The sequence below is a fragment of the Rhinolophus hipposideros genome, assembly GCF_964194185.1.
Source record: "Rhinolophus hipposideros genome assembly, chromosome: 16".
Taxonomy (NCBI): Eukaryota; Metazoa; Chordata; class Mammalia; order Chiroptera; family Rhinolophidae; genus Rhinolophus; species Rhinolophus hipposideros.
Genome location: NC_138062.1, coordinates 14,459,025 through 14,477,814, shown reverse-complemented (window position 1 = coordinate 14,477,814; position 18,790 = coordinate 14,459,025). Strand labels below are relative to the sequence as shown.

The 18,790-nt window shown below is 38.1% G+C and overlaps 1 protein-coding gene across 1 annotated transcript in view; it reads left to right on the top strand.

Annotated features, from left to right (window-relative positions):
• Window positions 1-18,217, top strand: part of SLC7A11 (solute carrier family 7 member 11) — a 142,836-nt gene extending 124,619 nt beyond the window's left edge. The window contains exon 12 of the mRNA XM_081077956.1: window positions 18,096-18,217. Within this exon, the coding sequence (XP_080934082.1) occupies window positions 18,096-18,172 (77 nt within the window). The 3' untranslated portion in view covers window positions 18,173-18,217. The remainder of the gene's footprint in view (window positions 1-18,095) is intronic.
• The last annotated feature ends 573 nt before the right edge of the window (window positions 18,218-18,790 follow it).

The following is an 18,790-nucleotide window of genomic DNA, read 5'->3' as shown; positions in this document are numbered from 1 at the left end:
GTTGTGGGAGAATTTGGAGTTTGGGATTATTGGTACTGAACCCTGGTAGGCAACACCAGATGGGTTGCTAAACAATTCCTCCCATCTTCCTCTTGTTGACAAGAGTTTCCTTAACTTATTAGCATTTTATACTGTTTCTTTGCCTTGGCTGGGGGGATGGTAAAGTCAGCTCCTGCTGGAGCCACAAAATCAAAGGTGAGAAGGAACTTTTATGACACTGGGGGAGCAAAGGTTATCTGAGATCTAGGGAATTCAATGCTGAGACAAGTCAAGATCAGGGCAGAGCCTCTGGTCAAGATGCTTCTCACTGGGCCTCTAACAGTTCAGGTTTGGGAAGCATCAAGGGGACCAGCACAGAGATAAAGACACCCTGAGGCTGCTTCAAGGATCATAGAAGAGCAAATGGCAGCACAACTAACCTCCAATGGAAACAAAAATCATAAATGTAGACATTTTAATTCCTGCCTGGTTAACATTAAATGTACAGGTTACAATGGTTGATGATAAAATCTTACCCGGAATAATATTTAGAATAATAATGATGGGTTTGTACCTGTTCCTCAAGCAATGATCAGATTTGTTAGAGAATTGCTCAGAAAGCACAGAGGCCTTGCTCAGATTGAATCCTATGGATTCTGCTATTTATCATTATGCATTTGCATTCCTAAATCTTTTACCAAGAAGAGCAGAACCTCTCCCCTCGTGTTCAGCTGTTAGAGACAAAGGTTCTGTTGCTCTCCCTTAAAAAATAACCTCTGAACTGCAAGCTATGATTGCAAGCAAGGCTTATAAATTATGTGTGAGGAAATTGTATTGTTTCCCTTTGTTTATAGACTCTATTTGTCATTGGTGATTGAATTTTCTCACTAACCTTGTGCTAATTAACGCATGGGCTGTGACCTCACAGGTCTTGCCATTTTATAATCCACCAATATAAAAGCTATGTAAATTTTCTTCTTAGTCGGGCAGCTTGGGCCATGGGTTCTGTTTTTCTTTTCTCCCACTGACCATGTGTGGGGACAAAGCTAGTAGAAAAAGAATGGGGACTAGCAAGAGCGGATTGCAGAGAGGCGGATGCCGCTGGTGAGAATATAGTGATATGACTCCCCTACTTATGGCTCCGTGGGTGTTTCTGTTTGGCCTCACCGTGACCTGCGTTCTTATGTGGGGAGCAGGAGCAGAGACCCTGCCTGACACCCCGCATGACACATGGCGTAGTCGGCAGGATACGGTGCTGGCCAAAGCTTTTTGAAGAGCAGTGGAGCAGTTTGTGTGTATGAAAGCTCAGTCTGAGGAAGACCAGGAGGAGCAGCTGCAAGAGAGCTCGATTCCTGTGGAGGGGTGAAAAGATGTGGATGGTTCCCCAACCAGCAGAGGCTGGAGAAAGTGGAGGTTGTTGCTGCTCGGTGGGCTGGGAACTGCTTGCTGACGCAGCCCGGATGCGGGACTTGTCCCAGGAGGAAACGCTTGCTGAGTCCTCCTTGGGAGATGAGGGTGAGGTCAGAGTAGTCCCTCACCCCCAGGACAGCCCTGGTGAATAACTATGGACTATGGGGAATTGCCTTCTATCCCTAATTTAATGGACAGCTTGACTGTTTGTTTGGGAACATACCACCATGTAGTGGAACTGGCAGATGTTTGCTTTTGTGTCTTGACTGGCCGCCATCGTGAATATGTAAGCATCTTGACTGTGAGCGCTGTTGTTCCAGCACGATATCCTGAGAGGCCCAGAGAGAGTGGCAGTGCCCTGAGAGCCCTGGCTGAGTCCAGGAAGTCTGGCTGTGCCCAGAGAGAGTGGCAGTGCCCTGAGAGCCCTGGCTGTGTCCAGGAAGTCTGGCTGTGCCCAGAGAGAGTGGCGGTGCCCTGAGAGCCCTGGCTGAGTCCAGGAAGTCTGGCTGTGCCCAGAGAGAGTGGCAGTGCCCTGAGAAATCCTGGCTGTGTCTGGGAAGACTCGTGGTACCCTAAGAAGCCCAGGAAGTCTGGCTGTGCCCAGAAGTACGGTGGTGCCCTGAGAAACCCTGGCTGTGCCCAGAGAGCCTGGCTGTGTCCAGGATATTGCATTCACCTCCAGGGTCCTTGAACAGGGCCCCTCGCAGAAGACACTTGTCTCGTAGATTGTGAGGCGAGACCCTGTAGGAGTGGAGTGTGGGGACAGAGCCCCAGAAAGCAGTTTCCAGGCTGTCGGTCTCACATAGAAAGGTGCTGGCTCGGGTAGTAAATGGCCATCAGCTGTGATCAGATGGTCATCAGCTGTGGCTAGTTGGCCGTCAGCTGTAACCTGTACTCCATTGGCCGCTAATATAACTGCCGTGGCTACGCTAGCAGAAAAAGAATGGGGACTAGCAAGAGCGGATTGCAGAGAGGCGGATGCCGCCGGTGAGAATATAGTGGTAGGACTCCCCTACTTATGGCTCCGTGGGTGTTCCTGTTTGGCCTCACCATGTCCTGCGTTCTTATGTGGGGAGCGGGAGCTGAGACCCCGCCTGCCGCCCTACACGACACCACGTAAGAAAATAAATTTGATGGCCTGTGACAGACATTGCAGCTTTTCCATAATATCCACTCTCCTTTTTCCTCAGTATCAGAATTTTAATTTTATTCAGTGTAAGCAATGTGCCTGGCTAGCTAGGAATTGTTTCTGTTTTCTAAATATTATTAAGGACCAGGGACTTTTGTGTACTAACTTCTCTCTTGATAAACAGGAGACTTGCATGGATTTAAACTTTGGAATATTTAAAGGGTGACTCATTTCAGTGGATGATATATATTCTTCCAGGCTCATACATAGTACCATACAAAAGTCTTCGATTTTCTCTGATTTCTGAATGGAATCTGTGGGGCTGAACTGAGCCGCAAAAGAAAATTGAGCAGGGAGGAATATTGGACTTTAATCCTCTACTACTTTAGTTTATAAGGAGACAAGGCTTTTATTTGGCATTTTAAATTCTATATGTTAAAATGATAATGGAATATTGCTCATTATGTTCAAATTTAGGAAAATATTCCAATCTTATGTTTGGAATATCGTGTCCAATTGTGTGACTGAGACATCTGTTATTTTTGGCCTGCTGGGTATCTATCCCCGCTTTGCTAATAAAACACTCCTGTTTTACTTGATTGAGCTGTCCTTCTGCAATCCTCAGGCCAGGTGGTTGGGAGTGGCTAATCTACTCTCTGACTCCAGGAAATTTCAATTCCTGGCTAATCAGAGTCACAAGATTATTGTTTCAGGGATAGGCCTGTGACATAAGCCTCAGGTCACCTCTGTTTCAGGATTAGTAAAGTGGAAGTATGGTCACACTGAGATGATATTGATTCCCTTGACAATGGCATGGGAAACGCCTGCCTGGGAATTCAGCCAATACAAAGGTAGAGGAAGTGAGAGATGAAGAGTAACCAAGTCCTGATGTCATACTTTGCAGCACATGTCTGAAGCTGTGCCACACCTGGACTTTTCAATGATGTGAAACAACAAATTCCTTTCTTTGCTTCAACTTTGTGATGGTGTTCTGTTACTTATAGTGGAAAGAGTTCTGACTAACACATGGTGCTCGTTGTACCACTTCCTTGTGTACCAGGTTGGGTCGTGTAGGTGGGCACACATTGAGATTAGAAGTAAAATAGGGAGAGAATTTGAATGTGTCCCAGAGTTAATGTTTGACGTCTGTCCTGACCTACTTCAGAGACTTGGTGGGAAAACAATTTCCTAATCCACTAGGCCTTGGAGGTTACAAATAGCCTCTTCTAAGATAGACGCCATTTCCCTGGTTGAAACTTGACTTCCCTGCTATTGATATAGATTATAATAAAGTAAAAATGGGAGGGAACAAGTGAGAGGTGGGGCTGCTGAGCTCCCCTCAGGCCACACTCACCTTTGCTACTACCATTTATAGTCCCTCCGAGGGAGAAAAAGGCACTGGTTTGAATAATCAGTGTGAAGAGCAGACAGGCTGGCCACACTGATTTGTGGGTGCAGTTACTGTGCTATGAAATCTTGTGAAGTCCAAGTGCAGCTCTTGTTTCTCCTACTTCCTGGTTCCCAGCGGCTGGGGAGGGAGGGTTCTATTCGCAAGAAGGCTCCTCCTGGGATGTGGTACTTTCCATTGCTCTGTTTCTTCCTCTTGGTCCCTCTCCTCATCCTTTCTCAGTCATGCATGAATGTGCTGTTCTAAGACTTCAGATTCATGGAATTAGGTAGTTTCGCTTGGAGCGTTTAGAGCATCGACTCCAGCTCAGAATTTACCCGAGTTCTGAACTTAACAGTCAGAGGTTTGCACAACATTGAAAACAGAGGTCCTTTGATTCACATTCAAACATTGTTATTTATGTGAACAAGAAAAAGTATATGCAATAAGAATGACGTAAATAAAAGTATTTTCTTTTTATATTATCTGCCATTAAGTTCAAAGCTCAATGTGTGGCTTAAAAATGACAACAAAACTAACCTTTAATTGTTTAAGCTATATTTAATTGTTATAAGCTATTATTACCTGCAGCCTAATAAGGTTTTAAATGAAATATAGTCTTATTCATTTCTAGATGACAGAACTGATTATAGAACTGACGGTAATTTATTTAATTTTATACCTACCCTATGGCATTATGCATGAACTCCTTCATATAGGAAAGCTTGTCTAATTTTCTCTATCTTATTCATCTTAACATCTATATTCTTAGAAGACTGCCCAACACATAGTAAATGTTCAGCAAATATTTGTTAAATGATTTATCTTCCAAATGTTAACAGTTTATCTGGAGAAAATAATGTATTCTTGCTAATCAGAATGGAAGATTTCAGTGGTATGATTTTATCTAGATTTTTAGTCATTAATATACCTTATCCAGCACTTTATAGCAGCTTAGAAATACAGGGAAGACATGAATAAAAATCTATAGGTGTTGCAAAAACTGTAGCTATAGCTAAACTATTGGATAATAAAAGTTGTATTCAAAATGAAATACTGAAAAATTTGGGAGAGTTTTTTAATCCTAACTGTGGTAAATTCAATAGGAATTCAAATTGACCGTTTTGGATTCAGAGTAGATCCTCAACAAAAACTAACAAACCCAAACCTGTTTGCTGAACACTTCTAGGTTAGAATCAGATGAGAAAGTGTTGGCAGAATGAAGAATATTTAACTTGGGGAAGATGATTCTTGCAGATAGGAAAAGCGTAAGTAGAGAGTTTATAACATGTGACACATTTGAAGCACTTTCTGGTAGGCGATAAGTTAGATTTATTCAATGTAGTTTCAAAGCTTCAAAGAGAAAAAAAATGGGAGCAAAGTGTGGAAGCTTCAGGTTGAGATATTGGAGCTCAACGTGAGGAAACCGTTAGCCATACACAGTTTTCAAAGGTAGATTTGCCTGATTTGTGAGACCCAGAGCTGTGCTGAGAGTGGATTGTCATGTGATCACCTGTTAAGGCTAATGATGGAAGGTTTCCTGCTTTGGGTAGGAGCTTGACTAACTTGTCTGTTAAGATGCTTTCTGTTTAGGTTAAATCAATTTGATAGATGCTTTTCTTTTGTTCTGAAGGATGGCATTTTGGGGTATCTTCTGAAATGAGTGACAAGGTGGTGATGGTCATGGGGTGAGGACTTGTCAGCCATATTATTTGTTCAACTTGGTTTTTATAACGAGGGTTATGGCAGTGGATTTGATGCTGTTTGTTGGTGTCAGAGGCGGGGAGCTCTATATTACTTGTCTATTTCAGGTACCGTGATGGCCCTACTTATCCAGAAACACGGCCATGTTCATATTATGATAATCACTAAACTAGAGGCCATAGTATGTGTGCCTGCATGTATATGTGTAATTAGTCTACAGTTGGGGACTTTTTAAAATTGTAATGCTTTTTGAAGGTGTAATCAAGTGATAGACCAAAGGGAGTTTGCCACTAGTGTTCCAGACTTGGTTGTATTTCATTCTCTGATAAAAAGCACTGGCTTTTGTGATCCCAGGAAGCTGTTTTGACTTCGAGGGAGAAATCTGAATGATGCAGAATGGGAATGAGTTACTATTCTGATGACTTATAAATTAGCATTCCTGGCCCTCACCACCCAGACCTAAGCTATATTAGCCACATTTCGAGTGCTTGGTGACCACTTGTGGTTAGTAGCTACTGTATTCACAGTTCTAGCCTAGACTTTTAAAGAGAGTCCCACATGAATGACACAAACAATTCCAAGGGTTTTCCATGTGAATAAACTCTGTTTTTAAACTCTACCTCTTCTCTCTTTAGTTTCTCCTCCCCACCTTTTTTTTACACTTCGAAAAAATTTGTATCGTCTTTCTGTCTCCTATGCTTCTAGTTCCAAAATAATTTACCCCGTTTTTGAAAGCCATTGAGTCCCAAGTCCATGCTTGTGTCTTGTAAATTATAGAACACTAATTTAGTCTATTTTGCTCATTGCTATATCCCTAAACCGTGGAACAGTTCCCAACACATAGAAGAGAATTAAGAAAAATTGGTCACGTGAATAAATGACAAATACAGGAATTAAAGCTCTAGAATAAACCAGGGTTTGAAAGTGTTTCTGGCTTTGCCAGATTTATGCACCTCCTTTGGAAGAGGAGTGACCCTCTAGGTAAAGGAGAAGGGACAGCCAGGTGATCCAACTTGGGGACACCAGTTTTCCTAACAGAAACATTTTTTTGAAATATAACATTCTACAGTGTGGAGATTAGTTTTCTTTGTAAAATAGCCCTATTCCTCCCGTCAACATATCTTTGATCTCATTACCAAGAAAGAGATAGTGATTCTTTTCCTGATGGAGGTTATATTACAAATCCTTTTTAATTAATTAGAAAATAAAGGGGTCCAGGTGTACTGTTATTGTTGGTATCTTACAATAATGCTATTGCAAAGGATAAGCTTATCAAATATATCTCATATGTATATTCTTGAAGACTGTAGCCACCTTTTCCCTTCACCAGTTTAATCCAGTGCTTTAAACATAGTAGGCGGGCAATTGACATTGTTAGATCATTCAACAGAGCCAAGAACTATTGTAATCACATAGAATACCTCATTCAACTAATTAAAAATCTCTGCCCTCAGAAAGCTAAAATTAAGTGGAAGTACAGCAAGAGACAAATAATAAGCCACAATCACAATGACTAAGAAAACTACATACTATATTAGAAAGTGATCAATGTAATGGGGAAAAAAAAGTAGAGCAGGAAAAAGGAATTGTGAGGAGGGAAGAGGTGGGTTGTGCCTTTAAGTAGGCAATGGATTAAAACAATTTAATTGAGGCTGCTATGCTTTCATCTTGTAGAGTATGGTATTATTTTTAAAATGAAAGGTATAGCAGTAAAATGCACACATTACTTAAATACATAAACTGCAACTGAGTTTCTCTTAATCAGAAATTTAGTTCGTATAATATTACTTGGCCTTCCTTTAGCTTGGATGAGATAGAATTATTATAAACTGAAAGGCAATGATAGAGGGTTACACAAACAAATGAGGAAAATATAATAAGGGAAAATATTCTATGTCTTACTCTGTAATCTTTTGTTGGTAAAGGATATAAAAATTATGCCAACAAATTTTAAGAAGTTTAGTAAATTTTTATTGCAAATACCAGTTTGGATAAATCAATAATAGCAATAAACTCAAAAAGATAAAACTACAAAATAAAACTCTATTTGAAAAATGACACATAGCATCAAAATTATAGAGATTTAGTAGACAGTAATGAAGAAGTAAGAGATATATCAACTTAAAGTCATAGACATTAAGTGGGGCTTTTCACATTATATAACACATTATACGTTAAAAATAAATCATAGGAGCAGGGAGATGTCTAGACATATCTTCATTCATAACTAGATAAAAATTAACTTTATAGCCACATTATATTAGGACAGCCATTACATTGAGAATAACAGAAGCTCTAAAAAAAAACACACAAAAAACAGCATAGTAGAAAACATTATAGTGATTTTTTAATTTGGTCTCATTTCTGACACTGACAAGTGACCTCCCATATTTGCTGCTGTAAATGAAATGGTTGGGCCAAAATGCCAATTAAGATCACTCTAACTATAGAATTATTTGATTCTGGCCTGTTCAAAGATTTCTCTGGATTATTTTAATTAATGGAAATAATTACTTAAGCTTAGAGAACTGGATTGATGGTATTTAAAACCATGTAATCCCCATCATAAACCCAAGATCACACAGCTATTTATTAGCACAATTGTTCTTTTCAGTTTGCCCCTTCTGGCAATCTGAAGTTTTCCTTTCATTTCTGATACCAATCCATTCTGTCATTATGTTGGAAATGGAAAGTAGAAGATTAAGTGGGTGTACAGTTATATGATTAGTCCAGATGCAAAAATATACTTGTAAAAAATGTTTTTTTTCTTAAGTCAAATATGTAGCAGAGAAATATAAATATCCTTAGTCATACTGCTCTCAATACCAGGGATATGACAATAAATTAGTGGGATAAGAAAAATAAAAGCCACTGATATATGAGTTTAAATTGTTTTAGATCATCATTATATTATTTTACCCTCAAGATTACAACTAAGAAGAGCTCTACTTTTAAGCTGGAAATAGTCCAATGGGGATACTGCAAAATGCCAAAGAAAGAACACTTATCCAATATACCAAAATCCAGAAAAATAAGTGATAATCTGTGACATCTGAGCTACAGCCCACTTTCTTTTTCAGCTTCATTCTAGTTCAGATTGACAGAAGCTTCACCCAAGGTGGGTGAAGCCAGGAAGATGGGGCTCGCTCACCACTTAGCTCCTCAATCAAAATTTAATTTATTGCATTTCTCATTTACTCCAGCTACAAGTTGAAGAATCTAAATTCCTGGTAGTATGGTTGAGAGGTTAGGGTTTACCTTCCTCCACCCTGCTCCTATCCATTGGCTAGGGACTATTCCATGTAGAAAAGGTTGAGTGAGAATACTTGGACCTCATCCCAGCTTACTCATAGGACAGAGGTTCCATGACGGGAAGGGCAAGCTGAGAAAATCAGAGACTACCAACGTGCCCATTGCCCAAAAGAGTGGCTCTCCAGGGGGAAAGGCAGTTTATAGAAAAAGAAAGCTCTGCAGCTTTTCTCAAAGGCATCGATTTCATTTGAAACAATGTGTAGAACTTCAAGGCTAAGGGGGCCCCTGAAAACAATACTTTCTCATAATTAAAGCAACACTTTAAGCCATAGGCCAGCTAGTTCAACAGAGAAAAAAGAGACACCTAACAAGAACCCTCCTAGTGTCAAAAAAAGCTGAAAAATTGGCCTCAAAAATAAACAAACAAACAAACAAACAAACAAACAAATAAATACAATACAATACAATACAAATAAATACCCTGGAAAAGGAGCCCAGATTTAATTGGATTAGATTGCTGAGCAATTTGTGCTCAGTCTTGAGGATATTGTCAAAAACAATAAAGTAATCAGCTGGTAATTAGAGAAGCTTAATGGTGGTATCTATATCAAAAGAAGCAGGCAGCTAACAAAAGAGATCATGGAAAAACAGTTTAAGAGAACCCTGTTAAAATTACTGTGCCTAATTCCTTGTGAGGGGTGTAAATGTCTAACTATTACAGTGTTTTCTACACCTGAAACTAAAAAACTAACAAACAAACAAACAAAAAACTACTGTGCCCCACCTAAGGTTGCACTCAAGGAGGGATAACAAAGGTAGGAAAGGATTTCACTAAAAAAGCAGAACCAAGCCACCAAAATATAAACAAGCAAACAACAAAAAGAGGCCTATGAGAGGGGAATGGGTTGTTTTTAACAAAGAATTATGAGACAAGCAAAGAAATAGAAAAGTGTGACCCATATACAGGGGGAAAAAGAAGGAAACAGAAACTGCCTGTGAGAGGGACCAGATGTCAGATTAAATAGAGACTTCAAAAGTGGCCATTTTTAATATGGTCAAAGAATCAAAGAAAATATTCTTGAAGAAATACAGGAAGATGTGAAGACAATGTCTCATCAAATCCACAATAAAGTGACAGAAATTATTAAAGAACTAAACAGAGTATCCAGAGTTAAAAAGTATAACAAATAAAATGAGAATTCAATAGAAGGGCTCAACCGTAGATTTAAACTGGCAAAAGAAAGAATCTTAACTCTATAATAGATTGATAGGGATTATGTATTCCAAAGAAAAGTGTGAAAAAATGAATAGAACACAGCTTAGACAAAACTGACAAATTTCTAAAAACACACAAACTACTGACTCGTGTATCTAGCAACCTCACATTAAGTAACAGGTAAACAGACTGAATTAATAATCATCATTTATTTGTGAAGATATTCTATTTCCTACATTCACTATAGAATGCTGGACTCCATTGTTTCCATCAGACGACGTAAACTTAATTGTTTACCTCCTTGTCTTCCCACAGCTGTTATTTCTACTCCCTTCTTGTAAGAAGAGGCAAGAAAAAGGACATGTATAGTGTTTTGGCCTATGATTAATTGATTGGGAGAAGAAATTTGCAAAGAGAATTCATTATGGTACTTCTGCTTTGATATTAAGTTGGTGCAAAAGTAATGGTGGTTTTTGCAATTATTTTCAACCTTTTAAACTGCAATTACTTTTGCACCAACCTAATATTTACTCCCACTCAACTATTTTCTTTAATTCTTCAGAGTTCATACTTGTTACAACACACAGCTCAAATGTCATACTTGGTAAATTCTAAATATTCCTAAAAATTCCTAAATATATTTAAGAAAAAAATAATACCAGTAATGTACACATTCTTTCAGAAACAGAAAAATATGAAACAGTTCTCAACATGATTTATAGAGACGCTATGACTTTGCTACCAAACTGAAAAGAACAGTTAGGGAAAGAAAAATGACTAATAAACATTTATGAAAATGTTTTTGAACATTTATGAAAAAATACTAAACAAAACATTGCCCAACAGAATCTAGAGCCATATAAAATGTATAATACATCATGACTAAGTTGGGTTTATTTGAGATTTATTATTTTGAAATCAATTCATACATTCTCAGAATAAAAGAAAGATTATACAATCTTCCTAATAGGTACTGAAAAAAATTAGTAAATTAAACAGCCATTTATGGTAAAAATAATGAGAAACTAAAAATAGAATAAAATTTCCTTATTCTGATGTAACATTTGTAAAAGAGAAGATTGTATGGCACACATCATACTAAAGGTGAAATATTGAAATCTTTCCCTCTCCTGAGGAAAGGAAGACAAGAATGCCTTCTATTACTGCTTCTATTTATTATTGTGCTTGAGTACAAACAAGCCAGATCAATAAAGCAAAAGTAAATAGACAAAGAAATACATACATAAAAGGTTTAATGTTGGAAAGTACAATAGGAAATAAATTGCCATTTATTCATGGACATTTTTACTGTATTCATGGAAATCTAACATAATCTATCAACGTATTATTAGAACAAATAAATGAATTTAGCAGGATTACTGGATAGAACTTTAGATTTCTAAATTTTATTTTATATAACAAAAACAATTTTAAATTTTACAGAAATTACTAAAAGAATAGAAATATATTTTCTTTTAAAATGAGCAGAAGAGAAATGACAGAAAACAATGTAAAGAATCTTTGAAGACTGATTGATCTCAGGAAAAGGAGTCTGCAAATTGACCATGACTTTGGCAGTGGGACAAATGTGATAGCACATTTGCTCTCAGCGATACTTCTATCTTCTGTGTTCTGATCTGTATGGTACAGGGCTGGAGGCCTGCAAACCACCTTCCTGAGATTTCTTTGCCAGCTGGCTCCTACTGGGCTCTGACAATACCAGGCACTGGCAGGTGACTGGAAAGTGAGAGAAAGGAAAAAGCCAAAACCCACACCTTCTTTTGGGTAGAGGGTAGAGCTTTTGGCAGAGCCTTCAGGAGCAGTCACAAAGGGTGACGGTGAGCACGTGGGTTCCTGCTCAGGCCATGTGTTTCTAGCAGCAGCACGCGTAGGGGGTTATAATAAAGCAGCAAGCAGCCTCTTTAGCGGCCCTGACAGCAGTGCTCTGCCTCCGTCGGTACCCCGGACAGCTTCTGGGGTCTCTGGGCCCGGGTTTCCTGCACGATCAACAGGAGAATGGGACATGGATTTCTGTAAGGCAGCTTCAGGAGTGGTTCCACAGTACTCGGTCCGGTGGATTCCCGCAGCTCCAGCCACGCTGAGAGTACTGCAGGTAACACCGTTTTCCCTTCTGCTCCTGCAGCGGAGGTCGGCGGTGGATTACTACAGACACTAATCTTTGAGGAACTTTTCCTTTTTCTCTTCTGGCTACTCCTGCTCTTCTAACTCCTTTGTAGCCTATCTCATATGTTAAATTACTTCCAGTTGAAGTTCCTGTTTTCCTGACTGGACAATGATACTGGTGATGGAAGGGCAATACTACAGAAACCAAACCAGTTTTTCCTTTGTCATTTCTCCCACATTTACATGTATTTATATTTAATTTTAGTGTTAATGTGTTTTTAAATATTATGCAGATAGAATAAATTCTCTGATTGACTTAATACATGATATGAATAAACACTCTCATACTAACATATACCTTGAATAGAAATAAGAATATTAAATCAAGAAAATAGTTACATTTCATAATTTAATATTTTAAAATATACTAAGTCCTCCTGGAATTTAATACATGAAGTATAAATAATAGCATGACTTAAATCAAGATAGTAATCATATAATAATACATCTTTCTTTCTGCTTAAAGTTCTTTTTTGGGTACATATAGAAAAGAAAATATAATTATACTTTTAGACTAGAAATCTATTGTAATATTGTTCACTAGACTACAACTTTAAAATTTTGAACATTTTGTTACTTGTCGTAATGAACCTATTAACAAGTATTGTGTTTCCTGATTATGTTTGAATTGTAGCTTATTTTTTTGAGTTTCAAGGATCATGATGTGATTCATTATGCACACTTACGAGTTGTTCATATAATTACAGACAGAAACCATACATATAAAAATGAAAACAATTTTAGCCGTAAGAGAAAAGCTTAACTTTTATGAACATTATCTCCAGTGAAACACACCAAGAGGGAAATACACCCAGTAATGACAAGATGACATAAAATGTGCTTACCTAGTTTTGTGCATTCTGGGACATTTTTATATCTAGGGATGTTCTCCATGTCCAGAAATAATAGATAATTGTATAGGAACGGTGTTTAATCCAGGATTTTCTGAGGATGACTAAAAGATTTGCTGAGAATGATTGAAACCTCAATCAGAATTAGAACTATAAATTTTACTGCACATAAAATTAGGCATTAGTAAATGTATTTGTATATATATAATTAATATTTTACCTTTCCATATTAAGAAGAACGGAGCACTCTGGTATATTTCAAAATAGCTTCCTTTCTTATGCTACCTGCTAAAAGCATGAGAGGATTTTTCTTCCTTCATTTCACTGGGATAACCTGCAGAGCTCCAGAAGATAAAACTCACAAAAGTGTGGGGTCCTCCGGACGACTGGCTCCCGCTGGAGTTTTCCTCTGAGACAAGCCCACACTGAGCCTCCAGCCATTCATCAGTCACAACTTCAGGTTTTCATGCCTGGCACTGGCTCCCGCAGACATTTCAGTTCCTGGATTTCTGCCCCAGGAAGCTGTGATTCTTCGTATTCACCTGTCAGTGAATTTTGTGGGAGCAGTTTGCCCCCCGACATGCTTTCTGGTAGACAGCTAAGAACAGTTGTTGATTTTTTTCAGTTTGTTCAGCTTTTCAGTGCTTGTTAATGCCCTTGCTACTCCTAAAGTTCTTACATGTAAACTGGGAGTCTGTGTAATTGAAAAAAGATAAAATTAAAAAAGGAGGCTCAGAGATCAAGTTGAATGCAGTGGGGAAAAGGGCAGAATGTTTTTGCACATCTGAATCTTAAGGATAAATATCAAGCTTGTTATAAATAAACAGCATTACAAACACTGAGCTGGCATACTTGCAAACCATCCCACTAAAGCCTGAGCGTGCGAGGAAGGAAAGGGCGCCCACTCCAGAGTGTTTGTGCATTGGCATTGTCTCCTCCTGCAGCCCTTCTCACCCCCACACACACTGCCACAGACTGTGTAGGGCTGAGCTCTTCCTTCATTTCACAACCTTTCTAAATTCTTAGCCATCACATTTGCAAACGCTTGGTACTCCGGCCTATGTGGTGTGTATAGTGGTGTTTCTCTCAGTCGTGTTGTCTCATGCTTATTTTTTAGCCATGGTGGCAATTGTATGAGTTTCTGGGTTCTGTAGCTCTCTTTCTGAAGCAGACAACCGCAATCCCACATCTCCCTCTTCTGTTTCTGTATTTGTCCTGCTCCACAATCAGCGTTCTGAGTGATGCATTCGTGCGAGGGTCATTGTAAATCACCTTTGTCAGCCTGAGTCGCTTTGTGCTTGGAGTTGAGCTGAAAAGTGATTCCTTTTGGGGCAGCAAGATAGCATTTCCTACTTAAACATTAAATGTTCCTTTACCAGCAGCAGCTAGAACGTGTTACTCCTTAAACATTTTCCATCCAGTGGCAGATGGGCAGCAGGAGTTTAGAGTTCCTATGTGTCCGACGAAACTTCTAACACAGAAATGAGGATGCTTTTCATTATGAAGATTGAGAAAGCTCTTTTGTGGTGTTTGTTCTTTAAGACAAACTAAATGTATTATTTCACAATCAAAAAATCTATTGCTTGTTATTGTATTCAATTTTCAACAGTTTTGAGTGGATTTGAAAGGTATGAGGTGTAGGTCACCCAAGAATTATCCTTACTGGGGAAAGACAATCATAAGGAACCAAACTGAAGACTCATATACCAATTTTGATTACCTTTCTACAAGCAGTTAGAATGTTATTTTCTAAGCTGCAGAGCAACTAATGGCTTGAACTGCAGGAAGTATTTAATTAAGTATTGATTTCAGGCCAAGCTGTTGTTTGGCTGAGGCCTTATATTGCATTATAATTAATGGACCTTAACCAGAGTTTAATTTTTCTACACTATTCCTGATTTTCAAGCATTGTAATAGCAACCTTCAAATAATCCATAGAGGGAGCCTTGGACTTTTTCTATTAACTTTTTAAAGTCTTGACTGCATTTTTAACACACCCAGAAGACATCTGGCTTTTGATAGTAGCTTCAAAATCTCCTGCATTTTGAATACATTTAAGATTAAATTTTCCCATTGACATATTGTCAATTAGTCGGTAAATTCCTTCATACACGTTTAATATAGGTCCTATTATTAAGGGCATGATTTACTGAGGAGTTCTGTGACTTCCACTTCCCTGGAGTTCTGTAGACGAATAATAGATTCTCGTTTGCTTGGGATGGTCCCGAATGCCTAAGTAATGCTGAATAATGCTTACTTGAAAGGCAGAGGGTAGGGGAAGCTTCCTTTCGAAGGCTCATCCATAATATTACCATGTGACTGATTAGATTCTATAGAATGTCAGAAATACTGTGTTTCCCCGAAAATAAGACCTAACTGGAAAATAAGCCCTAGCATGATTTTTCAGGATGACATCTCCTGAACATAAGCCCTAATGCGTCTTTTGGAGCAAAAATTAATATAAGACCTGGTCTTATTTTCGAGGAAACATGGTATGAGTTTGTAATTTTTGAAATAGCCATCTGGCCACTTTCCGATTTGGCACTTTACTTAAGCTCTAGCCTAGCTGTGTATAAGATGACTTAAATTTTTAACAGTTTAGCTGTGTATCAAATTCATAGCATCATTGAGATCTGTCTGTATACAAAGATGAACAAAGCTTAGTTGGGAGTAGATGCTTTTGTGTACGTTACAGCCTATTTTGAACAAAAACATTGCAGAAACAACTAAACCATATGGCAATCTGTAATACATGCTGTAATAAAGAATGACTTATTAGTTAAATCTGTTCACAAAACTTTCTGAAATACTTCCCATTTTACTCTCTTTGTCCTACTTACAAGTCCTTACCTTTCTACCCAGTCACTATTATAGCTAAATTCCCTTAACATGAAATCTTATGAATGTTACCCAACAGTTGCTGCAAAGGATTCTACAGAATGAAAGTTTTGGTCTCTTCACTCTCATCTTATTATTTTAACATATGAGACTAGCTGTTTGTTTCTGCTGTAGTGTGGTTGGGGAATTTGTTGTAATCCCAACAGCAATTTCAGGTCTGGCAACTGGTACTCCCTTTCTGAAATGTGGAACAGCTACTTTGTGTCAGCTCCCTGGAGAGCTAACACATTGGGGATAAAGCAATGGAACACTTGCGGGAAAGGTTATACTGGCTGAATTTTAAAACACTTCAGTGGATTCAAGACTCCAGTACTTTTCAACTATCGTGGAGCCCAATTGGTTGAATAATTGGTTGAATAATTATTGAATCTATCATAATTATTGAATCTAACATAATTGGTTGAATCTATCAGAAAGTAGCTGTTCAGGATTGACTATGCAAATTTGATATGAGTCAGCGAGTAACCTTTAATTTACTCTTCATCTTCACCATTAGGTAGTGTGAAGAAAAAGGAGGAGGTAGCTTGTAGGTTTATTTCCATTTCAGATCAACCAAGGCACATGCTGTTAAACATAAAAATTTTACATGCTTATAACTATATTAATTTCAGCAAATTTTAGGGGGTGGAACTGTGTGAGAATATGTGTGTAGTAATGAAAAGGGTATTTCTTATCTCTTTGTGCATGTGTTTTATATAGAACTAAGTCTCACTGGCATCAAATACTTACAGAATTGTCAGTTCACTAAGAGAATTGTACTTTTTTTATACACTGATGCTTATTCACGTCAACTTTATTTGAAATATGTGATGAAAATTTATGTCTTGCTACTCCAGTAATTACTTGGTACTTACTTGGTAATTACTTGGTACTCCAGTAATGTTATAAAATGGTTTTTTTTAATACTAATTAGCAATATATCAGTTACAGAGGAACGATGCCTTTTATTTTTGTATTGAGCTATTTTTACTACGAACACAAAGAACTACCTTTAATATACAACAACATTGTAGCATTAGAGGAATTCTGGACTCTGAACTTCCTGCTGTCCTACTTGAGTTAGGGATGGGGAAGCAAAGGCATCTACAATTAGGAGCTGATGAGAACATGCCTTCTTCTGGGAAAGCGCGTGGGCATTTGGGCCTGAAAGTTCTTGTGAATTACAGTTCCCATCCAGGGTACAACCAGGGTACATTGCATAAAGGGCAAGGTATCTTGTTCAGTGAATGAGTGAATAAATGACAAAATGGAAGAATAGCCAGTATAATTATTGGCCGCCACTATTAAGTTGCATTTTCTGTTTCCCAGCCATGTTTTCTCATAGTTGACTGGAGGATACCTAAGTGACAATAGCAATAATATCAAAAACAGTGTTTGACACTTATGGTAGGGGCCCTGAGAGTAGAAACCCAAGCCTGCCCTTTTCCATGCCCCAGATTCTGTAGTGAGGGTACAGACTGCATCTAGAATACCCCATTTTAAATCTCAGCATACCACTTCTTTTGCTATATGAACCATAGGTAAATAACTCAAGTCCACTATCCTTCAAGTTTCTCATCTTAAAAAGAGGAAAATAGTTGTCCCTATCTCATAGGGATGGCTTGAGTATTAAATGAGATAAATTATACAAACTATTTAGAATAGTCTTGACAAATTTGAAGCATTGTTCAAGTAGCAGCGATTTTTATTATTATAGCAATTTTTATTGCTATTATTCCCTCAGTGGAATACTGAAGGTTTCATCCATTCTCTTTTGTAGCCTTCAAAAAGTACCTTTCTGAAAATGATGTTTCCCATTTGCATCTCTGATCTCTGGTGTTCTTATCTACTGTTTGTGTTACTTGGCAGTCATGTGGATCTGAACCACACTGCTGCTCTCCGGTGTCCCAGCTCTGCTGTCACCTTCCCTTACTCTGGGTGGTCCCTGTCATTTTTCTCTCTGAAATTTCTAGCTTAAGGAAAAGACGTCCCTATCCTCAGTCACCTTCATCTAGGCCTAGCTTCCTCAGTTTCAAAGAATGCCTTGATAAATTAAAAAAAAGAAATACTTATTAGTCTTTTTTTTTTTTTTTCTTTTTTTTGTAGATATCTCTGCTGGATTCCATAAGAATCATTTGGAAAACAATAATAGCAAATGCTTCAAGTGCTGTACTCACCAATGACTCTCATTCCACCAGCAGTGAACCAGTGGACCAGGCCAGACCTCAACCACCATCTTCCATCTTTCATCTTCCACTTCAGGTACAATTGCTGGTCACTCAGACCATCTTAAGGTTTAATAGAATTTGTTGTTTGAAGTTCATACTTTTGACACTGCAAGCTCAAAATATTACTTCAAAAGATCTCTTTTCAATTTCTCTGAAGTTGGTACTTGCGTCTTCTATATAAAGAGGGTGCCAAAAAAAAGTATACATATTTTAAGAAAGGAAAAAACCGTATTAAAATTGTAATACAATGAATGATGCTAGCATTCATTTGATGAACGCCATCTTTTGAGCGAATGTCATACTATACATTGCTACCATAATTCAATTTAATTTCAAAAAGTAAAATTTAGATAACATCTTTGAAAATGTGTGCATTTTTTTGGCACCCCTGGTATAAAGGAAACAAAGGGCCTAAGTAAAAGCCCTGGCAAACATGTGGCTATAACAACTATTACAAATGAAGAAGCCTCAGAGCCTTGAGTTTTGAATTGAGGCAGACTGCTATGACTATTATGTCACAAATAGGTATAATAATGCAGCGGGAAACAACGTGAAGACCTAATGGATGTTTTA